The sequence below is a fragment of the Balearica regulorum genome, chromosome 4 (genome assembly GCF_011004875.1).
Source record: "Balearica regulorum gibbericeps isolate bBalReg1 chromosome 4, bBalReg1.pri, whole genome shotgun sequence".
In the NCBI taxonomy this organism is placed as follows: domain Eukaryota; kingdom Metazoa; phylum Chordata; class Aves; order Gruiformes; family Gruidae; genus Balearica; species Balearica regulorum.
In genome coordinates this window covers 47,033,591-47,055,927 of record NC_046187.1, presented here as the reverse complement: position 1 = coordinate 47,055,927, position 22,337 = coordinate 47,033,591, and the positions used below count along the sequence as shown (strand labels likewise).

General features: G+C 37.7%; 1 protein-coding gene across 10 annotated transcripts in view; it reads left to right on the top strand.

Moving 5' to 3' along the window:
- The window catches only part of SORBS2 (sorbin and SH3 domain containing 2), a 107,005-nt gene that overhangs the window by 57,803 nt on the left and 26,865 nt on the right, over positions 1 to 22,337 (top strand). For 3 of the 10 annotated variants that reach the window (XM_075751995.1, XM_075751993.1, XM_075751998.1), the window contains 5 exons: positions 2,355 to 2,469; positions 8,298 to 8,381; positions 10,505 to 10,561; positions 17,224 to 17,276; positions 17,970 to 18,157. In XM_075751995.1, coding sequence (XP_075608110.1) covers positions 2,355 to 2,469; positions 8,298 to 8,381; positions 10,505 to 10,561; positions 17,224 to 17,276; positions 17,970 to 18,157 — 497 coding nt within the window. Of the gene's footprint in view, positions 1 to 2,354; positions 2,470 to 8,297; positions 8,382 to 10,504; positions 10,562 to 17,223; positions 17,277 to 17,969; positions 18,158 to 20,367; positions 21,931 to 22,337 lie in introns of all 10 variants that reach the window. The other 7 variants (XM_010302804.2, XM_010302805.2, XM_075751994.1 and 4 more) reach the window with 4 other exon arrangements.

The following is a 22,337-nucleotide window of genomic DNA, read 5'->3' as shown; positions in this document are numbered from 1 at the left end:
TTTTTCTTTTGTGTTTACCTTCATGAATACTACATGTTAATATAATATTATGTTATTATACATTTATGTGTATATGTGTATGTACATGTGTATATGTTTTGTATATGAAAAAGGTTGGGGTTTTTTCCATTTGTGGCTACAAGCCCCCCTCTCTTGGTTATAGTCAAGCAACAAAATAGAATTTGCCCATTTTGTCAGCTTGGACATTGTAAACATTTTTATATGTAGAAATTGAATTATATTAAACAGTTTCAAATAATTTGCAGTTTGCATAAAATATGAGAAAAGAGCATACTAAGTGTGTTAAATTATGACTATGGCTATTTGAAATATTTGTAGGTGGCAATCCAAAAGGTAATCCAGCAGATACAGATATTGCAGAGGAAAATGAGATGGCTCAATGGTTACAGATTTCCGCTATTCCCGTTGCTGAGGGCAGGTTGTCAAGGGAAAATGCTAGTGGTTAGAGTTGGGCTGCCTCCCAAAGGCTATGAGGTTTGAATTTTGTTAACAAGTCATACAGAAGTTGTAGATTTTGTTAGCAAGGCACTAAAATGTGGATCTGCTTTGCTTTGATCTCTGAAGTTATGTGAGTCATTGTCATCCTGTGCTAGGCCAAATGCCTTGGTCGCAGAAGCTGAGGCCTGTTACAGTTCCTTTTGTCAAGCTTGAAAATAACTGCTTCAGCACTGAATTTGGATGTTTAGCCTCTCTCTTTAATCTCCTGCATGATAAGACAGGCAGTGGAAATCTATGTTCTTCAGGCCAGGGGATGCCAAACATGTTAGTTATGCTTTGCCTGCTGCTGACAGCTACAGCTTGTCAATCTTTTCCTGCCAATGGGAGGGGGTTTTTTTAATTGCCTATAAAGCCAGAGTATTTAAAATCTCACATAAGAGGCTTAGGTCCACATGTATCACAGTTTTATAGCTGGGAGGCAAGATATGGTTTGCATTAACAGTTGGGCTCAAAAATATAGTCCATAAGGGATTACAGGCTAACCGTTGTAAATTAAGTGAACTGAGTGTGAATCAGAATTTCGGTAGCATTCTTTTTTTCTTCAGTGACTTGCAGTGTAATGCAACTTGATCAGAACATTTCCATTTTCCTGTTCTCAAAAAATATGACCTTTTCTGCTCTGAAACTAATTTTTTTCCTCAGTGAAAATAAACAATACAGCTATGTAGAACTACTTCCCTTGAAATGTAGGGCGTTTTATAAATAGAGGTGTCTGTGTTTCAGAAATTGCAGTCACAAAGATACTGTAAACAAAAGCTACTCCATAGATCTATTTTTTTTTTTAAGGCATGTGACATGTGCCTTATTATGTCAGGTCACATCAAACCAAGTCACATCAGAAAGGCCGATAGAACTGATAGAATTTAATCAGTGTGTTCTCTTTCTTATTGTAAATACAGGCAGTAGTTGATAGGATTTCCCCTTTTCTTTCCCCCATTCTTTGAGTTACTAGTGGATCATCTGCCACAGAGCTAAATAAAAAGATGTGTGAGCTACAGTTTTCCAAATGCAATGTAGGTAGTGACTACAAAAACTGCCATGAGAAGGTAGCTCCCACTGTGATAGTAACTAGTTACCTATCCCCCAAAAATGTGCGGGTGGCTATTAATATAACATAGTAAATGACTGAAAAAATAAAGTAGTAGAGGGGTTACTTTTTATTCTTTGCATAGTACTATTAAATTGAAAACAAATTTATTATTATAGAGAAAATGGATAAATTTCTGTCCCAAAGTCAACTGCCAAATTCTTGTTCTGGTTAATCTATTCAGATTTCCAAGGAAACAGTATACTGCTTGCAAGGACATTCAGGAGCAGTTCTACTGCAGTTCAGGATAAAGAGCATCTATTAGATTTTCACACTGTCTTTTAAAATTATTCCTCAATTTTTGTCTTAGAAAATTTTGTAACTTTTTCAATATGGACTTAATATCGTGTTGTGTGATAACAAAAATATCTACCACTTGCCTATATTAGTATAGTGCATAAAACAAGTATAGTAAATTTGCAATTGGAGAAGGCATGACGTGGTATTTTGACACAATATTTTAGGGAAGTTTTTAAACTGGTCTACTAGTTATAACAAAGTATGAGTGATCACATAGGCTGGACATCTGTAGTATTTTTCCTGCTGTACTGAATATACCTGCTGTAAACAGATTAAGGTGATACAGTGGTTAAAACATGGGGATGCTAGGCCAGACATTTCACAACTGACATCTGGAAAGAGAAGCTGTGCTGAAATTCATTTGGGTTTGCATGTTTCTCTTGCACGGAGCTGTAAAGCAGATGGCTATGACAGTAAATTAACTCAATTGCTCGTATTTGTTATTTAGAAATGACTGGGATCCCCCTGACAGAAAGGTAGATACCCGCAAGTTCCGTTCTGAACCAAGAAGTATTTTTGAGTATGAGCCGGGAAAGTCATCGATCCTTGAACATGAAAGACCGGTAAGACACATAAGTGAAATGGGTAATACAGTAAAAGGTTTGGTGAAAAGTCATCTTTTAATTATTTACTATTGATTATAACTATTTAGATGAATATTGAAGGTCCTTTTTCAAATATGATTTTGCAGCAATTTGTCTTTACTCTTTCCTGATGGTTGTGTTGAAAATTTGGGTTTGACTTACTTGCTAAACTTAGATCTTCTGGTATTTTCAAGAACTCAAACCACCACCGTGCAAACCTAATGGATGATGAGCAGATCTGTGAATTAATGGAAACTGCTTTTTCTAATTGGCATGCATCTCCAGCACTCAGTAGTAGTAACAGCACATATGATATCTGATAACTAATACATAAAAATAAACTGTTTGCATTTTCAGGATGTGCCTAATTCTACACACAAGGAGATTTTGGTCAAATACTGGTCAAGGTTGCTCAGAGAGGCTGTGGAATCCCCATTTCTGGAGGTGTTCAAGGCTCACCTGGACACAGCCCTGAGCAACCTGATCTGATTAGACCCGCTTTTAGCAGGAGGTTGGACTAGATGACCTCTGGAGGTCCTTTCCAGCCTCAATTACTCTCTGATTATGGAGTGTACGTTCATGTGTAATTAGAAGTCTTTATTCCTGCTTTCTGAATAATGTTTTATCAGTCTGGAATTTCTGCTGTTGATAAAGATGATGTTGTGGAATTTTTCACAAGCATGTCTGATAAATCTACGCTTAATGCATGCAAAATGACCATAAACTGAAGTTTTCATTTGCTGAAAGACACATTCACCCAGCATTTCTAATCTACCTTTGTGATATCTCAATATTTTCTTATTTTAGGAAAGCTGTTATGTATCAATGACAATCTTTTCTTGGTCTTTTACTTTGAGGTTGAAATGGTTGAGGGAGTCCAGTTTTAAAGAAGGGGTTTATGTAATCAATACTGGATTATTATTAGCTTCTATATTACATGCTTGCTCTCAGAATTTATTTTACTAATTTAAAATAAATTACGCAAATAATTGAATTCCAGACTATGTAGTATGTTAACAGCGTGAAACACCTGTACTAAGCACCTTTCCCTTATGCTTTTGTAGTCTTTGCAGGAATATAATTTTTGTTAGCTACAAAATACTAAGCTGTGTTTCTGTGAAATTAAGTTCTTGCAGAACTGGTGCATTATTCAAAGAGGAAATGGGCATTTCTACAGGAACTGCAAATTAATCAATATAACTAAATGGGATTTAATATTTATTGCAAAGATGAATTTAACAAATAATATTATTTAAAAGGTGATGGCATTTGCTCTGACCACTATTTTGATTGCCGTGGCTGCATTATACACACTGAAATCATTTACTAGCTTTCCCAATGCCAAAGAATAACAGCAGATTTAAGTTAAGAAAATTACAGTGATGTTTCAAGAATGGCCTCACTTTTCTAATCAATTACATTTTCTACTAATGCAATGTGAAAAAAAAATTCATGTAGGGATTGCGGTCCTGATGCATGTGATCATAAACACAATTTTTCAGTTTTGGCAAACTAATGGAATGACAAAAAGTGAGCTTTGCTTCACTGTGCCTGAATCCTTTTTTTTTTTTTTAAACTTACTTAGGCATTTTGGGTTTTATGTTCTCAATCAAGAGGTTGCATTTTGAGCTTTGTTTGGTCCTTAAAATATTTTCATGCAGAAAAGCTGTAGTCACATTGTACTTACTGAGCAGCATCAGTCGGGGCAAGATCACAATTAAGAGTCATCTGAAGCTTAGACTAGAAGTTTAGACTTAGCTGCAGCAAATACAAGGAAACTTCTTTGTAGAATAAATTTTAAAAGTTGAGGAAATAATACTCATGGACAGAATGGATAGATTTTCTGTTTATATGATTCAACACTGTAAAAGGTTGGAATTAATGTAGAATACAAGAGGTGAAAGCTGTGCTGACACTGGTGCAACATTATTAACTGATATAAAAATAGTTGAAGTGAGCTATCACAGTTTTATCAGTCTGGAATTTCTGCTGTTGATAAAGATGATGTTTAGCTTTATGTATTTGGATACTTCCTTTGGACCATGTTACAAAAGGAAAAAGATTTGATTTCACTAAAGCATTTGTTTTCCTTGTGTTCATTGAATGGGATGTGGAAAGCAAAACTTGTGACTTCTTAAAGGATGATCAGCAGAGTTGGTCAAAAGACTTTTGGGGAGGAGGAAGGGGGAAGCTGACATCTGAAAACAATGCATTCATTCCAAATTCAGATGAAAACTCCAAATTCTCAACTGTGTCAGTATTGCATGAGTTAAGCCTTCCATCTTGATAATCTCAAAAGATTTTAATGTCTGAGAAATTGTTCTGATGGTACTGAAAGAAAATATTAATCAAAATATGGAATAAAAAATATAGTTCATTAATATTGTAAAAAATGGACATTTATAGCATCTGAACAAGAAGTTCTTATTTTATTAGTTTTGCCAAAACCAAAAACGTCCAAGGGAGTTTCTCCAACAATCTAAATCTTAAAATTTTTTCCTGACATTAAATCATTTCCATGTCTACAAGATTGCAGTTTTGATGAGAAAATGATCTGGGGAGGAAAAAAAAAAAGGATATTTACAGCTACCTTATATGATGATAAACAGGGCAGGTGAGGTTTGAAAGACCAGCATTCCCTTTATTGATGTAGGTACTATGTTGGAACCAGTTGTGATTAATGTGATTAGAAACATGGGAATAATATAATAAAATGAGATTCAATGTAAAACTAACACTTAGTGGGAAATGTTATTCAGCAGATCCTCATTCAGTAGGTCAAAACAATGTGAGAAATAATAAACCTAAAAAAGATGACCTGGTAATAAACATTAGATAGGTTGGTTAGGGATAGATGATTATCTTTGTTGTGGATATAAAAAGATGAGTGTATGTTCAAGCTACAGTATCATGTAGCAGCCTTCTCTCATGAAACTAGAAATTAATGTTTTTTCTTCTGTAATTTAAACTTGTAAGAGTATAAAAGAACAACAAAAAGGAGAGGCTTGGGATTGGTCCTTTGAGATTACAACTAAAAGTAAGTGACATTAAGCTGTTGGACAGTCTTCCAAGCAACGGCAGCTCCTTTTTTCCTATTTCAGTAAGCCCATAAAACGTTACCACTTCTTCTAATTGACTCTTAAAGCCAAGTAAAATCAGTTGCCTGTGTATTGATCTTGGTAGCACAGGGGATGCAGAGTCCTCTCTAGAACTGCCAGGCAGCAGGGAACTTGCAGGCTTCAGAGCTCCATTTCTTTTTGTTTGCTGCCCTCTGCAGTTCAAGCTGTAAATAAAAGTAGGACTTGTGTGCCTGGAGTTAGCTTTACACACTTTCTTATGCTCTCATTTTATTTACGCACTATTACACGAGGAGAACTCAAAAACTTAGAAACTACATAACATACACTATTTCTAGCTTTTCCCTTACAAGCAGAAACATGGTGTGTGTGCGCGTGTGTGTTAAGCTTTCACCTATTCACAAGAGTATTTGAAGACACAAGGGGAGCCTATTCCCGTTCTCATTTTTATCTCCTTGGCTAGCTGCATGGAAGTCATACAGACAATATAATTGTCTGACAGCGTGTTCTGGCTCTCTGCAAGAAGGGACACCGGTCTATCAATGTGTAGGCATGGGGCTGCTGCTATCCTGGGCACCTTGAGGCTCACAAGGCAGATGCTCTCTACCCGAGCAAGTCATGTCAGTAGGCCTGGATTTGTGGTGCCAACAGCTCCACAACTTCAACACCATAGGCATTTCAACAGATTTTTTTATTTATTTTATGTAGATGCACCCAATTGTTGATATCAACATTTCTGTGAAAATTAATTCATTGATATAAAGATGAAAACATGCCTATAAATATTTCAACATACTGTAACTTAGTTTGGAGAAATGATAAAAAAGCAATTGTTTAGTAGTCTTCTCAGATTATCCAGATGTAATTTGTGGATTTATTTTTTTTAAGGTAAGCAAAAAACTCTGAATACTCCAAGCATTCTCTGTAATGGGAATCAAGTTGATATATAATGAAGTTATCTTCTGTGTTGTGAATCTGTCATTTTTTGCCCTCACACCTTCATCTGTCTGTAGAAGAGAGCCATGTGTTTTTTCTTAAATCCGTTATAGTCTCTATCAGGGCCACAAATCTTTACTGGCCAGTTCATGAAACTAATTTCAGTGGTGTTTTTCTACTAAAGACTTGGGTATGGGTAGTTGAGTTGAAACAGTTGTCATTAGTGCTGAATTATGGCTGTGGCTGGTGGAAATGTAAGGGCAAAACTCCAGAGCAGCTTCTCTTCCTAACCCTGCTGTGGAGCACAGCACGTTCGTCACTGGCATTCACTTCCCACTCTGTTCACAGGAATAATACTTCCCTTACTTGAAAGGGACGTTGTGAAGATAGATCTATACAACAACAGTTGGTGTCCAGATATTGCATGAAGAGCTCCAAGGTAGTTCAAAAGAGTTGTTGACCTTTCAATAGAGCAAAGTTGGCAGTCTGTTCCAGTAACATCAAAGGCAGCAAGAAAAGTGCTGCAGGATGTTTAATTACCTGAAATGGTCAAGAGCACAGTGTTATCTCTTGCAGGAAACAGAAATAGCTGTATGTGATTGCTCTGGTGTATTGGTGACAGCTTGACTCAGGAGGAAAAAGTGTTACATACTTAATCACCAGTATCATTCCTTAGGCAGGACCCTGTCGTCTTCTTTGAGGATTGCTTTCTAGGTCACACCACAATTAGTGTCTAAGTTCTGATAATTACAGTTGTGGAGGACCAAATTTTAAATTCAGAAATATCTCTAACGAGAGGCTTTCTTTGTAAGCCAACAGTTCATTGTAATTCTGTGCTGCATGACAGCTTACATCAGATCTTACAAAGGAACTGGAGCTATTTAGAAAATAATTAATGCAGCCAAGTTTACAGTTGATTAGATATCCCTTTGAGAGCTCTACTGTTTTGCACTGTCATGTTTTCATGCTACTTGAATAAATCTGTCACTTATTCTTCCGTTCATTGAAAAATTTTCTTAATGCTATCTTCAATTGCTACTTTATCCCTTTGCTGTGAGAGTTTTCAGATGAAAACAATGTATTTCACTATGGAAAAAGATGCTTCATTATGTCAGCAAGGCTGTGGGAGATAAAGCATTACAAAATACTGCTAAAACTAATATTATGGAATGCATAATTTTTGTTCCCTTTTTTTTGACCATAGGATTTAAAATATACGAGTTCCATTTCATATGGTGAAGTGGCTTTTTAATAGAGTCATGTCTGCATGATGCATACTGATAATCTCTGCTCAGCACTTGCTTCAAGACAGCAAGATCTCGAATTAAGGTGCTTTGTGAGAAGACAAGGAATGACCAAAAGCAATACTGATAAAATTACGTTTGTTGATCAGATGGGCAATTTTTTGCCTATGCTGAAGATGACAATCATTTAAACCATCTTCTTAACACGGAATCTTCAGTAGCATTAAATGTACTTAAGTAATGCAGAGATGTTTACAGAAGTGGTCAAAGAGCCCTCTTAGCTTTAAAAGAGTAATTTTAAAATGTTTAACATCTTCCAGTTGTTGGAAGAACAGCAACAAAAAGAAAAGTATTAAAGCTACCAGTCAATGACAGCTCTTGAACAAGAATATTCTCTATCTTAAATACCATCTTCATTCTTTGATTTTATTCCTTTCCTTTCCCCATATTTGTTTTGTGTTTGTGTGTGTGTTGTTAAAGTGACATGGCATTTCTAGCACTTTGCTCAGTGTGTGCCTTTTCCTTCCCTTTTCCTTCACAACTGCTCCAGACTGATCGCATAAACCCAGATGACATAGATTTAGAAAACGAACCCTGGTATAAATTCTTTTCAGAACTGGAGTTTGGACGTCCGGTAAGTGAGGATAGAATATTAATATTTAAACATTAGGAAAAATATTTTTATAATGAGGAATTTACAAATTACCAAATTCAGCAAACATATGCCAGTAAAATTTTTTTGACAAAGGTCAATAAAGTCATCTCACGCATATAACTATTTTTTTTCAAGTCAACCCTTAACTTGCCAGAGCAGTGGCTTTAATAGCTTTAATATGAACTACATATTAGACAAATAGTAGTTTGTAAATATTTAAGAACAAGACAAATTGCATGTTAAACAGGGATGTTTGTTAGTCTCCCTATATCTTTGGTATTTGGCTGCATTATTTTTGAACAATCTTTCAGAATAGTAAAACATGTCAGTTTGCATTAGGGATGCTAGGTTACAAATCATGTGTTTTATGTGAAGAAATCTGTCTAAATTTAAATGCACACAGCTGTATACAAATTGCTTATGGCAGTAAATACTGAGATTTGGGGGGGGGGGGGGGGGGGGGGGGGGGGGTTCCTCTCTCATATGCATACATCCAGAATATGTATTTTGTACCTGAACACAGAGATACAGGTTTGCTCTGGTTTGAAGCTGGACACCTGCTTGAACAGACTTCAGTTCTGCTCCGATTTTCACAAATAGCCAGGTCCAAAAAAAGGACTCAAGCAAACAGATGCTACTTTAGTCCTACTGCAAGCATTTATGTTTAAAATTATAAGCTTGAAAAGCTCCATTTGGTTGAAACAAACATCAGATACCTCAGTTTTTCACCTTTGGTTGCCTAGGCACTCACAATTCTTCTGCAAATAACACAGGCATAATTGGATGTAAGCGCCAGAGGCTGTTTATATATTTTATACAAGGATAAAACAGTAACGTTGTCCTTGAAGCAAGACTGAGAACTAGGTTTCACTTCCTCCCTGCACAGTGCCTTAATGACTAGGTTGGAGATGCACCTGCTCTTGCTTTTGCACACACCCTCTCTGGCTTCGTGGAGCTCAAATTCTTTCCTGCGCACTCTAACATCTTTAGTAAAAAGGATAGCAAATGTCTTCATCCCAGGAGAATGTCTAACATGGTGGTTAGAGTACTTTCCAGACAGGTGGAAGATGTGAATTCGGATCACTTCAGAAGAAGGAGGGAAGTTAACCCAAGCATTCCCTCAGTCTGGTTAAGTATTCTTATGGCTCCCTGGGCAGCTTGGGGAAAAAAAACAAGAGCACCAGGCCACAGGCAGGAAATCCCAAATAGACATGGCATTTGAGCTTGAGAGTATCAGGACTTAAAACATTCCCGTTCTTATCTTTCCCTGTTAGCTAGCAGTTCTCTGGAGTCCCCCTCAGCCTGCTAATTACTGACCTGCTGGGCTACATGAGGAGCCTGAGCAATTGACACAGGCCTGGAGGGCACTCTGGGAACTCCATGTATCTTAGTCCCTTTTTGTAGCTAGCCATAACTCCCAAATCAGAACTCCCAGCTACTTCAGTGAGAGTAGAAGAGAAAGCAAACCACATATGTTCTTTTAAAAGTTTAAATTTTTAATCATAACATTTAAAAAAAATACCTATTGAATACCACCTGAAAATTAAAAAAAAAAAAAAGTTAAATATATCTGGGTTTAATTTGTTGTCCAGTGATCTATAATGTATCACATTTTCACTGATTACCTTTTATCTTGTTTTATCTAGCCATTCAAGCTGTTTTGTCATTCCTCCCTCTGGGTGGGCAGAAGCAGTCCAGATACATTCTCCTGATGAACTATATGTCAACAATATTTTACTGATAATGATAACCTGAGAATAGTGTCTCCTCTAAGATAAAGTATATTGAGATTTTCCCCAGCAGAATGTAACTGTGATGCTTTACACTCTTCTGTCTCATCAGTATTAAAAACTGCTAGTATTGATTCAACCATTTCAGTTGTAAATTTTACCACCTAAAGTTACTAACATTTTATTAAGATGCTTATAATTTAAAAAATATTGTAACCCATTCTTCCTTCCGTTCTACCCATATGTGTCACTCTTTGTACCTGACATTGTCAGCACTTAGTTTCTAACTGTGTCACCTTCTCCACATGTTTCATTCCTTGCTGCCATTGATTCTACTCCATTTCATCTCTACACTTCTCCTTTATGATGCAGCCACCTAAAAAGCTTTTGGACTATGTTCAAGACAGTTCTTCTGGTGTTTCAAATGAGGTAAATGAATGATTCTTGTTCAGATGATTCTCTTGGGAAGAAGGGTTGGAGTGCTCACCATTTATGTCTTAAATTTGTTAAAATTTAGTGGTTTCCTTCTGATAGCTATGAGGTGTTTCTAATTCACAATCATTGTATCTTTGTCTTCATATCTTTCCAGATCACTAGTGCATTTGGATGTTGATCTTATTATCCTAGGAACTGTGAGTCCTTATCCCAAAACTTCTCAGAGATTAACTCTCAGAATTACACAACAGCCCATACGTCTCTAACTCTTTGACAAATTCCCACTTCTTCAGAGTTGGGCAAGTGCGTTGCTTTCAGACACAATACATCAACACAGTAGCTTTTCTTTATTAAAATATCTGACTGCAAATTCTGTATGTCAAGTGGAAGCCTTTGTGGCTAAGCTATCATTTCTCCGATTAAGTATTTGTGACTAAGGCACTAATCAGGAAATACAGCAATTAATAATTCTGTTGTAAATTTATAACAACAGGACTGACAATCACTGTCATTGCTCCAAATAAAATGCATCAAGATCAGGTAGTGGGTTGTCATTGCCCTACTCTGAGTGGGAGAGATTCAGGCTTTCATTCCTTCTCCCTTCCTTCCCTCCCTGGTTTTAGTGTTAGGGCAAAAGTCAGTGAATCCCATAATGACAACTTTACTTCATGTGGTGGCTTTACTTCATTCATATTTGTGATTCACTCTCATCTTCCGTAGTCTATCCAAAAATTAAATGCAAATCGTGGCCCTGAATTGCTCATTGTTTGCAAGTTACTCTGATTTGGTTTTAAGCTCTATAAGTCTGGAAAAAACTCATGGTTCTGAAATTTGGGCCCAGTTCTCCAAGACAGACAGCCTTCACTAATACTTGAGAGCACACTATAGATCAGAGAAGAAAATTCAGAAGCCCTAGCATGATTATTTGAAATATTTTCGTGTTCAGTAGGTCTGGGTAAAAAGGCTATTAAGTAATACTGGTTTTCTCTTTGTTTAATTTACAAAGACGTTTTTCTTTTATTTCTGAACTTTTGAAATCTTTGAGTATGATAAATCATGTTCACAAACTACAGCAAATTAAATATTTTTTTCCGGGGAGAATATTTCAAAATAACTTGTTAAAATATTAGAACCATCATGCAAACAGGCCTCTTTGTTGTTTACAACTTTTGCCTACTTTTCCTAACTTAAGTCACCACTGAAGTCTTGATGCATGAAAACAGCTAAAACAAAAATGGCTTAATTGTAAACATATATCTGGTTTTCAACAAAGTCTGTATTTGGTAGTTTGGGGTGGTTGTCTCTGATACTTAATTATTTTTTTCAGGCAGCCTTTGTTCATATAGGGCAGTGTTGAATATTCTGGAAGATGCCTAATGAGCTTTGGAGATGGGGGAGTGTGGGCGATGTGTTCTGTCAGGCCGCCTGGAAGTGGCATGGAGGGATCATGGGTCAATAAGTGCCCCAGAGCTGATAGGACAGCTACAATCAATGGTACCCACTCCTGGCAGCAAAAAACAACTGTATCCACTGTTTGCTTCCACCTTTCCCCTATATGCTGTATCAGCACAGCTCTACCTGTGGGTAAAACATATAAACTCCACACAGGCTATCTATAATAACGTATGCCTGTGGTAAAAATTAATATTGTAGAACGTGCAACATACAGTATCTTTCATATAGAAAAACCTTCAAAGAAGGCATCAAAGGGCAAAAGGGCAAGGTACATTCAAGGTGATAAGAGTATCTTAAAGGATGAAAAGCAAAAGCCATATAGTAACCCAGCAGTCAATTTTGGCATAACACACGCTTCTTGTTGTCTTAGGCTGATCACTCACACACTATTTATGGCCTGGGGAGTGCTGGGGATAAAGAAGTTCTCAGTGGTTTGGTTTCAGTTGTGTGATTTACTCATTGCCTTCCTTAGGAGGCAGTGGGGATCTACACCCCCCTTGGGATTTACATCATTGTTCATATAGCCCTGGAGCCATTACAAGTGATGGAAAGTACTCACTGCCTCATGGCTCTTTGGCCAGTATCAAGGGACAGATGGTCTTGGTCCAGTCTATAGTGGAAGGGGTTGGCACCTGTGCAAGAAACCCTGTAGTGATAATTCATCTGCCATGTTTGCATCACCTCATGCAACAGTTGTAACAGAGATCACCTGTGAGCCCCAGTTTCCTTCCTCTGCTGGTACCAGACCAGTGACTGCTCAACAAAGATAAGGTTGATAATTGTGGCCAGTTTTGACACACGACTCTGATGTTTTCCAGAACAGGCTCAAGGTGTGTGTGGTCAGTCATGTAGGGAAGCACGCAGACCTGAGGCCTTTTCTTCACTCTGTTGTGTAGAGGTGTGAGAACTGTGTTTACGCTAGCTGTTGGTGTGAGCAACTCTGCTGCTGGCTTTTATGGTTTTATTGCAGACAGACCTCATAATATTAGATATTTATCTTAAAATCACTGAAGATGGATAGCAGTGGGAGAATTGTCATAGTTTTCAGCTTTCAGGGGATGTAAAGAAAAACTTGAAAATATGAACTGCATGAACAGTACAGACTGGTGAATAGATAGGTACCTTCTTCAGAATATATTTTAAAAATCAAACACCATGATATTTTGTATAGACAGAATGGGTTAACAGTAATGCACTCATGATGAGCCCCATACACACTCCAAATACTGAGAAATAAAATAAAGATCATTTCCTAAGTGCTAATATCAGGTTTATTGTCTGTCTCAGAATATCTGACAATCATCAGCATACCTCCATAACAGAACTGGCTCCAAAACACAGGCTTCTATTTAATCTGCCTGTGGAAAGGAGGTTTGAGTCTTTACTGCTTTCCTAGAGCAGATGGAATGGGTTTGTTTCACAGTACCCCTTCTCTCTAATGTTTAAGTCCATTGACTTTATGAGCTAGGTTACAGTACTTAAAATACTTTGGTCAACAATTAATCTGCTTCTGTTCTTCACATTCAAATCCACAAGTCAGTTTTTATTTTACAATGTCATACATAGTTTATCACCTAAGAACAGTGCAATGACAGATGATTTTAAAAAACCCCAAACCTTAAAATCTATGTTTTGCGAGGAAAACGAAACTTGTAAGAATAACTTCACGTTAGTTTGCAGAAAAATAGGTTTGCTGTGATAAAACTTGGTTGTATTCCGCAGTCTTGTGTACTCTTCATCATGGAAAAAAGCACATGTGGAGCACCACTGCACAGAAGGCCACCTGGGAAAGGGTTACATCATTGTATGAGGCAAACCTTCACTGATGGAAACACCTAACACTGGGAGAAGCTGGGCACATAATCGGTAATGTTGGTAGTCATCTTCCAACAGGCCATTGCTACAGCAGACCTGCCCCACTGAGAGCACCATCCTCCCGACATCACTGACGCACATTTCCCTGTTCCTTGAGAACATGGGCTATGTCCCACTACCTCACCTTGTTCCTCTTGGTAACAGCTTAATTCCCAGATCATGTCAAGATCTCTCATACACAGGCTGCAAATTGCAGATGAGTGTTGCCGGAGGTCATGTTAATTTACAAAGAATAAAGACAATAGTAATTCATCACAGGTGGATGCAGTACCATTGATACTTTTTTAATGCCACTTTCTCCTTCCTACTGTAGTGCACACTCTGGGGGGTGCATGCATGTCATTCTGTACTGTAATGATGAACAGAGGAGATCATGTCTCCTCTAATGTGTCTGGAGGTTATATTGGATGAGCTGAAAATGACTGCAGGACAAGTAGCCTTTTTTTTTTTTAGCATAGCACTAAAATAATTTTTGGAGCTTTTATTTCTAGCTCCCCTCTTTCATCCATAGCATAAGTGACTGGAGCAGAGTTAAATGTTGCCAGAACTTGAGCATCAGTTTCCACAACCTGAAAATCCAACATGCAGTGCAGCAGTGGAAGGATAAGGATGAGAAAAAGAGGAAATCTATTCTTTTTTTTTCCCATTTTATTATAAAACAAAGTATGTCATACACACAATGCAGCACATTACAAGAGAATCACATTTCTTGTTTGGAATCAGTTTCAGAGGTTTTGGGCTAATACAATTTAACAGTATCCATCAGGTAAGAATTGCAGCAGCAGCAAACTGCTGCAGCTTTGCCTCTAATGTGGTGACAGAATATTAAAAAAGAGACTTTAAAATCTCGCAAAGATGCATCGCTTCTAGAGCACATGACTCTTAGAGGTATTACCGGAGTCTTGCATTGCTTTCATTCTGAATAGATGCATAGACTAGCAAATTTAAACACACAAATTAATAAAACAATGAAGTGGAACAATCATCAAGATTTCATGATTTAGTCCAGTAGTCTATTTCATTTCAAAAAAAATTGGAAGAAAACAGAGAAGTAGTTATAACCAAAACCTTGGGTTTCCTTTTTTCCTAGATGTGCTTACTTGAGATTTCCCCCAAAATGAAAAGCACGTGAGAGTTTGTAGGATGAAAATGTTCCATGTTGAATGTCCAACCAAAAAAAGCCTTGAAATAGGCCAGAAATTAAATTTCTTGAATTACAGGCCAGTTCCTATGCTGTCTTTTGGAGAAACATCAGAGTTGCCATAACCCTGTTTGCCAACATTACAACCCAATGTTGTTTTCAAAATTTGTTGCCTTCAAAATTTCTGTCGAAATCAAGAGGAACAAGAGCTGTGTGCAAACACTACTAATTGGATACAGCTCGTATTCGTAATGCTTGATCTAATAGAAATCCATGTTAGAGCTACTTCTGCCACAGCCTTGTACAAGTTAAGCCAAGTGTGACTTGAGAGACGTATTGGGAACCTAGTTCTGCCATTTCTAGTGGTCAGGTTTATCTTACTGGTTTTTTACTGGGAGGGATTCTACTGTTGTGTTTATACAGCAAGTGACTCTGATCCAAAGTGGAGCTTATGAACATAACAGTATTTAACAGCGAGAATAATAGTAGTAATAAGTAGAACACAGAAGAAATACCTGAATACTCGTCCACAAAGCAATGAACTTTCTTTTCAGAAAAAAAAAATACACATTTTGAAACCCTATGCAGAAAACACCTTAAGTTATTGAGGACTTCTTATTTTACCTGGAAAGTAACTTTAAAGTCTTTGAATTACTAACATCTTTTAACCATTTACATCTCAGCTGCTATTGTTACCAAAAGCCAGAAGGGTTTTTTACCTGATTTTTCATGTGATTTAAATTAAACTACAGTTAAAAATTACTGAGAAAAATCAGAATGATTCTAGCTCAAGATTTAGATAACGTTTGATCCGTATTGTGTCGTGTTTGTGTGGTTCTCCCTGCCTCACAGTATAATAAATTGCAGTACAATCCAGAAATCAAAACTTCAGTTAGTGTCCTGATGGGATCATTTGGTATGTGATGCAGGTCTGTCTTAAATAACAAAGCCTACTGGCAAAAGAACTCTTAACTGAACAGTCATATTGTCTTTATAGTGCCCCACCTGTATAAGTAGTTTCAACAGTAACTCTAGAATGTCATTTAAAGTGTACAGTGCCATGAAATACAGTTCCCAAATATTCTTAGACTACTGGTGATTTCTCAAAGTATATGTGTCAGTTAACAAATCTGGGTGAAGTCCTATTCACAAACTTGCAATTCAAATCACCGGGGGAAAAAAAAAATCTAACAAAAAAAGCACTTACACCAGCCATGAGTGCTATTACTTCTGCAGTCCTTCTGTACAGAGAAAAGTCTGTAAAGATTTTTCCATACAGAGAAAAAAGTGTAGAAGGCTTCTGTAGAGAGAAAAATAGTTCCTGCAGCTTACAAATATGTATGCTAGTTCTATTTCCATTCTATCCATCGGGTTAGCTCTGAAGTGACATGCCAGGAACCTGAAACAACTTTAACTTCTGAACCACACTGCTTTGTGCCTGTGAAGAAATACCCCAGGGACTGTGCAGTTCGTTCTAGATTCATACTTAGTTACCAGAATTGTAGTATTACTTAATTCTGACTGCAGGCTTGAAATGTATGAAATAATTGATGTAAAATTAGAGGTTGTTGACTTTGTATTAATAATAAAATTAAGGAGCAGTACTCCATTGCATCTTCCAGGGTTTGTGCAGGCGCTACTTCAGGAACTCCATAAGCAACAGCTAATGTTCTGTGATAAGAACTGTTCTTACCAGGAAAATAAGGTGGTCAGCAACTGGCCACAAACATCATGGGATTTACAAAAGTTTCTGGCTATAATTGATTGTGGGATTTTTGTGAGAAACTGGGCGGGGCAGGGCAGCTCTGCAGACCTCACTGGCACATGAAGGAATTATTTTCAGGTTTTTACAGTAAAAGTTTCTTTCAGCTGTTCTGTATCTATTTTTGAAAAAAGGCATAGACAAGCAATGACTTTGGATCATTATTTAGTAGTGCTTTAAAAAAAAAAACATTACTGAAGTAAAATATGAAATGAAATCTAGTGAAGCTTTTTAAAAATTGCATAACTATTCTCATTAAATATTGCAGTAGCCATGCTGCAGTGCCTGGGATCTTAATCATCATAGTGTGTTTTTACAGGATGTGTCATAGAATAACAAAGCATAATCAAACATGATAAGCAGAAATTGTTACCCTTTTTTCAAATACAGATGTGTAACAGGTTCATGTATTTGTTTTCACAGACTTCCTTATATCATCACTATTCAACAGACAAAGGCCTGGACAGGCCCTCTAGGTAAGAAATACGACGTGTGATTTCTGTAGACGCAGATCATACAGCCTGAGGTTTTCCTTTGTGACCTGAAGCCAGCAGATGTTGTGAAGAGTCAGATTTTAACATTCACCTTGTGAGCTACCGACAAAACAGGGAGATGCATGAGAAGGATGTTCATATTTTGATACTGAAGCGTACATTTTATTTTTTTTTACAAGGACTTGCTGTTTACGTTCAAAATAAGCCATGCTGTATTCTGAGTCTTTCCACTAACGTCCCTGTGCTTCTGTCTCAACTGCAGCGATCTATCATTTAAACTTACTGCCTGCAGCACTTTCAGAGCTTTTTCCCTGAGCGTGCTACCTCATCTGTTCTCGGTCTCTGTCTTTTTCCTATCTTTGTGCTGAATTTCTAGTACCAAAAAATAGTCTAAAAAAACCTTGATGCATTTATTTCAAAGCCTTCACTATGAAAATGAGATAGCAATTTTGTATAAAACTTTGAAACAACCAAGTGAAGAAGAAATTCAGCTTTTCTCTGTGAAATATGCTGTAAGATATCTGAGACCGGTGCTTCTCCCTTTACATGTTTTTGATGTATTTGTTCTGGCATTGTTTAATGTATAAACCAATAATATAATTGCGAGTTTAATTTTTAAATTCCCGAATTCAGATCTCAGAATTGAACTGCTGCTAATACTGCTTATTTCTGTAGTTCTGCAAGTACTGCGAGCGACTACAGAAAAAGGAGGAAGTCGGAACCTGCTGTAAGTCATCAGAGGGTGCACAGCGATCAGAATGCAAACAGGCCTAGCCTGGGCCGCCCAGATACGCAAGGCCCATATACCACCCTTAGAAAGCCTTTAACTAGCTCGTCTCCTTCTTCTCCATCGAGAGCAAAAGGTAAGAGGAGAGACTGTTTGTTAGCAGAAAACTATTGATGGTACGTTGTACAGTACGTTGGTAGTAAATGCAACGGTCTGCTGGTGCTTAGTGCGCTTCACTGGGAGATGTACTATATGAAGCAACAGCTTGGGGTGTTTTGCGAAAGGCTAACTTGTTTATTCTTACGTGTGTAATTTTAAGCTGAAAAGCTGGATTTGTAACAAGGATTTTCCAGTTTCAACTGCTTATTCTAACAAGAGAAGATTGACTAAATAAAGACTATGATTTGTGCCACAATGTACAAACCCATAGAGTTTATTAACTCCACTATTCTCGTATTAGATTATTGTGATTTTAAAACTGTTTTCAGTATATACAGAAAGTAAATCAAGTCAAATAGCATACAAGATTAAGGATCTGTTTCCAGAATAGTAGACCTTTCAAATCTGTAGCTGATGTCTTAGACATTTTCAGTTATCAGGACCTAATTTAATCAAGCAAACATCCATAGTCTGATTTTTGATTTTGTAAATCCTTGAAGTATGTAGTACAGCATATACAATCTAATTAGCTTCTTTTTCCAAGTAACCCACCATTCCGTTACTGTTCTCCATGCCCCTCCAGAGCAGAGATAATGGCATCAGTTGTTGGTTTGGGTTTGGGGTTTTGGGTGGGGTTTTTTTTAGCAGACAGTAAAACATATGATGGAAGTAATATACAGAGTAATATCGTATACACGTCTCCACCTGTTTAAGTTATTATTCATTTAATTGCTGTATTTTGTAGCTATACTTTCTAATCAGGCTATAGCTGTATTGGGGACTGTATAACCTTTGTTGTAAAAGTTGGTTCCCACCAAAAAGAACATAATATCGAGGCTGCAACAAAGAAAAGCAGTGAGGAACATTAAGAGTGAAGAGATGGAAAAGCAAATGTATTTTAAACCCAGCGTTACAGCAGTAATTTAAAAAGTGGGTAACTCACCCATGTGGTGTACCAGGCCAGGCACTGAAAAGTTAGTAAACTCCATTTACGTGCATTTACCCTTGACTACGCCACTGATAATGAGCACTTACCATGACCTAAACACTTCTGTGTTTGAAAGTCCTTCCCTTAAGAACATCTGCCATAGCTAACTAATTTTTGGAAGGTGACCTAGCTGTGTCACTCTGTTCTCTCCCAGCATTAGGCAACCTACTAGGATGTTAATTTTTCTTGAAATTAACATTTTATTAAAGAAGCAGCACACTATAAGCTGTTTTATCAGCATGGATTTTGAACTGAAAAGTTTCAGTTTCTGATCCAGATTCAAGTTGTTGTTCTAGAAAGCAGATTGAGCTGTTTGAAGCGTGTGTCCTGAAGTGAATGTTGCCACTTGAGACCGCTTTTGAAAGTTCAGTGCAAGTATGAGAGACCAATTTTGTCTCCTAGTGACTTCTAGACCTAGCGTGCGCATACATATATGTCTTATAACTTGCTTGAAAACTTAGGCTTTGTTATGGCAGTCAAGCTAAGGGTGGTTGTTTCTTCTGCATGCTGGTTAGGCTCAGTAACCTGTTACATCTTCCTTTACACCTGTATAGCAGTTCCTGAGCTGCCTGGTTCTACTGTCCATAAGCTGTAGCAACCGCTCCCTTCAGTCCTACCACACAGGGGAAGAGCGGGGTACCTATGCTACCTGTGAACAACCGGGAGAAATTTCCCATTTGATCTTATATAGAGATTTATCTTTATCTTAATTATCTTAGAATATGCAGTTGTTGTGAACTCTCTGAGCATTATTCTGCTCAAAAATTCTGAACAGCTTCTTTCAGAATGCACAGGTGGAAAAGTCAATAGTTGACTGAGGTCTGGATTTGTTGTTTGGCTTCATCTTTAAATCCTTTGCAGCTTTTATTGTCTGTTGACCTCCTTCAAAGTCAATGTTAATGCTTGTTTTCTTACATTGCTTCGGTGGGGTGGAGGGGGTAACGTGTCCATAATTCATATGAAATTCTTTCTGATGTTCAAATTACCATGAGTACATTTTTACAGCTGGAAAATAACTTAATTATTAGCTCTGCTGCCCCAGGCTTAGCAACCTATGTACTGACCTAAGTTGATAGATGTATTAATTGCTGTCTCTTTTCTAGTCTTTCTAATACTTACTGATGTTAATTCCAACTTTCTGAATCTTTTAATTTCTGGCAATGTCTCTTTTTTACCATGCTGCTCTATGGATTATAAAGGTGGGGATATTAGCAAAGTATATCCATCCCTTTTAAGTTATTCAGTGCACAACCACAACACCTCAAATGAATTAGATTACTGTAGCACTTACAGACAACATTTAGCTGTTCCAAACGATTCAAGAAGGGCAATCAGCTACAAGAATGGCTGGCAAATGACTCGTCAAAATGCAGAAGTCTGGAGCAGCACAGAAGAAACCACTTCTCCAAAGAGAAAATCTCGTAGCTGTGATGATCTGTTAACAGATGATCGGGATAGCTTTCCCGATGCCCAGGCCAAGTCGGAAAGCATGGGCTCTCTGCTGTGTGAGGAGGACTCCAAAGAAGTTTGCTCAATGAACTGGGCCTCTCCTTATGTTCCCGAGGGCCGTGGTAGTGGTAGGGCAAGAGTTCGTCACAGATCTGCACATGATGCCCCAGGTTTCCTAAAAATGTACAAAAAGATGCACCGCATCAATCGTAAGGACTTGATGAATTCTGAGGTGATTTGTTCTGTGAAGTCCAGAATACTGCAATATGAAAAAGAACAGCACAAAGGTATTCTTCAAGGCTGGAGAGAGTCTTCTACTGAGGAGGTGCCCAGAGACATGGTGCCAACCAGAATATCTGAATTTGAAAAATTAATCCAGAAGTCAAAATCAATGCCAAACCTAGGTGATGAAATGTTGTCAACTGTTACACTAGAGCCTCCTAAAAATGGCTTATGTCCAAAGAGGCGATTTTCTATCGAATCCTTGCTGGAAGAAGAAAATCAAGGCAGACATCCCTCTCAGGTACAACGGAGCTACAAGGCTAAAACCCTGGTGCCAATTCATATTGAAGTGACCAGTGATGAGCCACAACGATCGCATATGGATTTTTCAGACAGTGATCAGGATGGCGTGGTTTCTGACCTCAGTGACTTTATCCAGATAGAAGGTTCATCCTTTTGTAGTGAAAGTGACTTTGACCACTTTTCTTTCACATCATCAGAAAGCTTTTATGGATCAGGCCATCACCACCACCACCACCACCATCACCACAGGCATCTCATTAGCTCCTGCAAAGGGCGATGCCCAGCATCCTACACCCGCTTCACCACCATGCTAAAACATGAAAGGGCTAAACAAGAAACCACTGAAGATCCAAGGAGACAGGAAGCGGAATCTGGCCTCTCTAAGATAGCATTCCTAGTCAGTCCAGTGCCTTTCCGGAGGAAAAAAAGCGCAGCTCCAAAAAAACAAACTGAAAAGAAAAAATGCAAGTCATCTGTATTTGAAGCACTAGATTCTGCACTTAAAGACATCTGTGACCAAATTAAAGCTGAAAAAAGAAGGGGAAGCTTGCCTGACAACAGTATATTACACAGACTTATTACTGAGCTGCTTCCAGACATTCCAGAAAGGAATTCATCTCTTAAAGCTCTGAAAAAGAGTCCCATGCACCAGCCTTTTCATCCACTGCCTCAAGATGGTGCTATCCATTGCCCACAGTACCAGAATGATTGTGGAAGATTACCTCTTAGTGCCTCTTTTCCAGATATGGACGCAGCTAACAACAATGATAGTGCACTGTGTTTCCAAGGTGGATTAACTTTCTTCCTCTATCCTTGTCATTTCCTTATCCAACCTTACTCCCTGTATTTCCCACCCTTTCTCATTCCATTTTTGTGTCGTCTATAAGAAGCTTTCATCCCACAAAGTTCTGAATGAAGGATGTCATTTTTATGTAGGTGATGCGGATAGATAAATTTGCTGTCTATTCACAAAATACAGTAATCTGGACAACTGGACTAACAGTGTATTTCAGCTAATAGATTATTAGTCCTATAAATTACAGTGGTGTTATTAAATTAAGCAATGCGGGTTTTTTTTCCCCAAGAAAAAGACCTTACAGAAAGTGAATGCATGCATCAAAAGATGCTGGTCAAACAGAAAGCAATATGCAGATAGCACTTCCTTTATTATTTAAAAAAAATAAAAATCTGCATC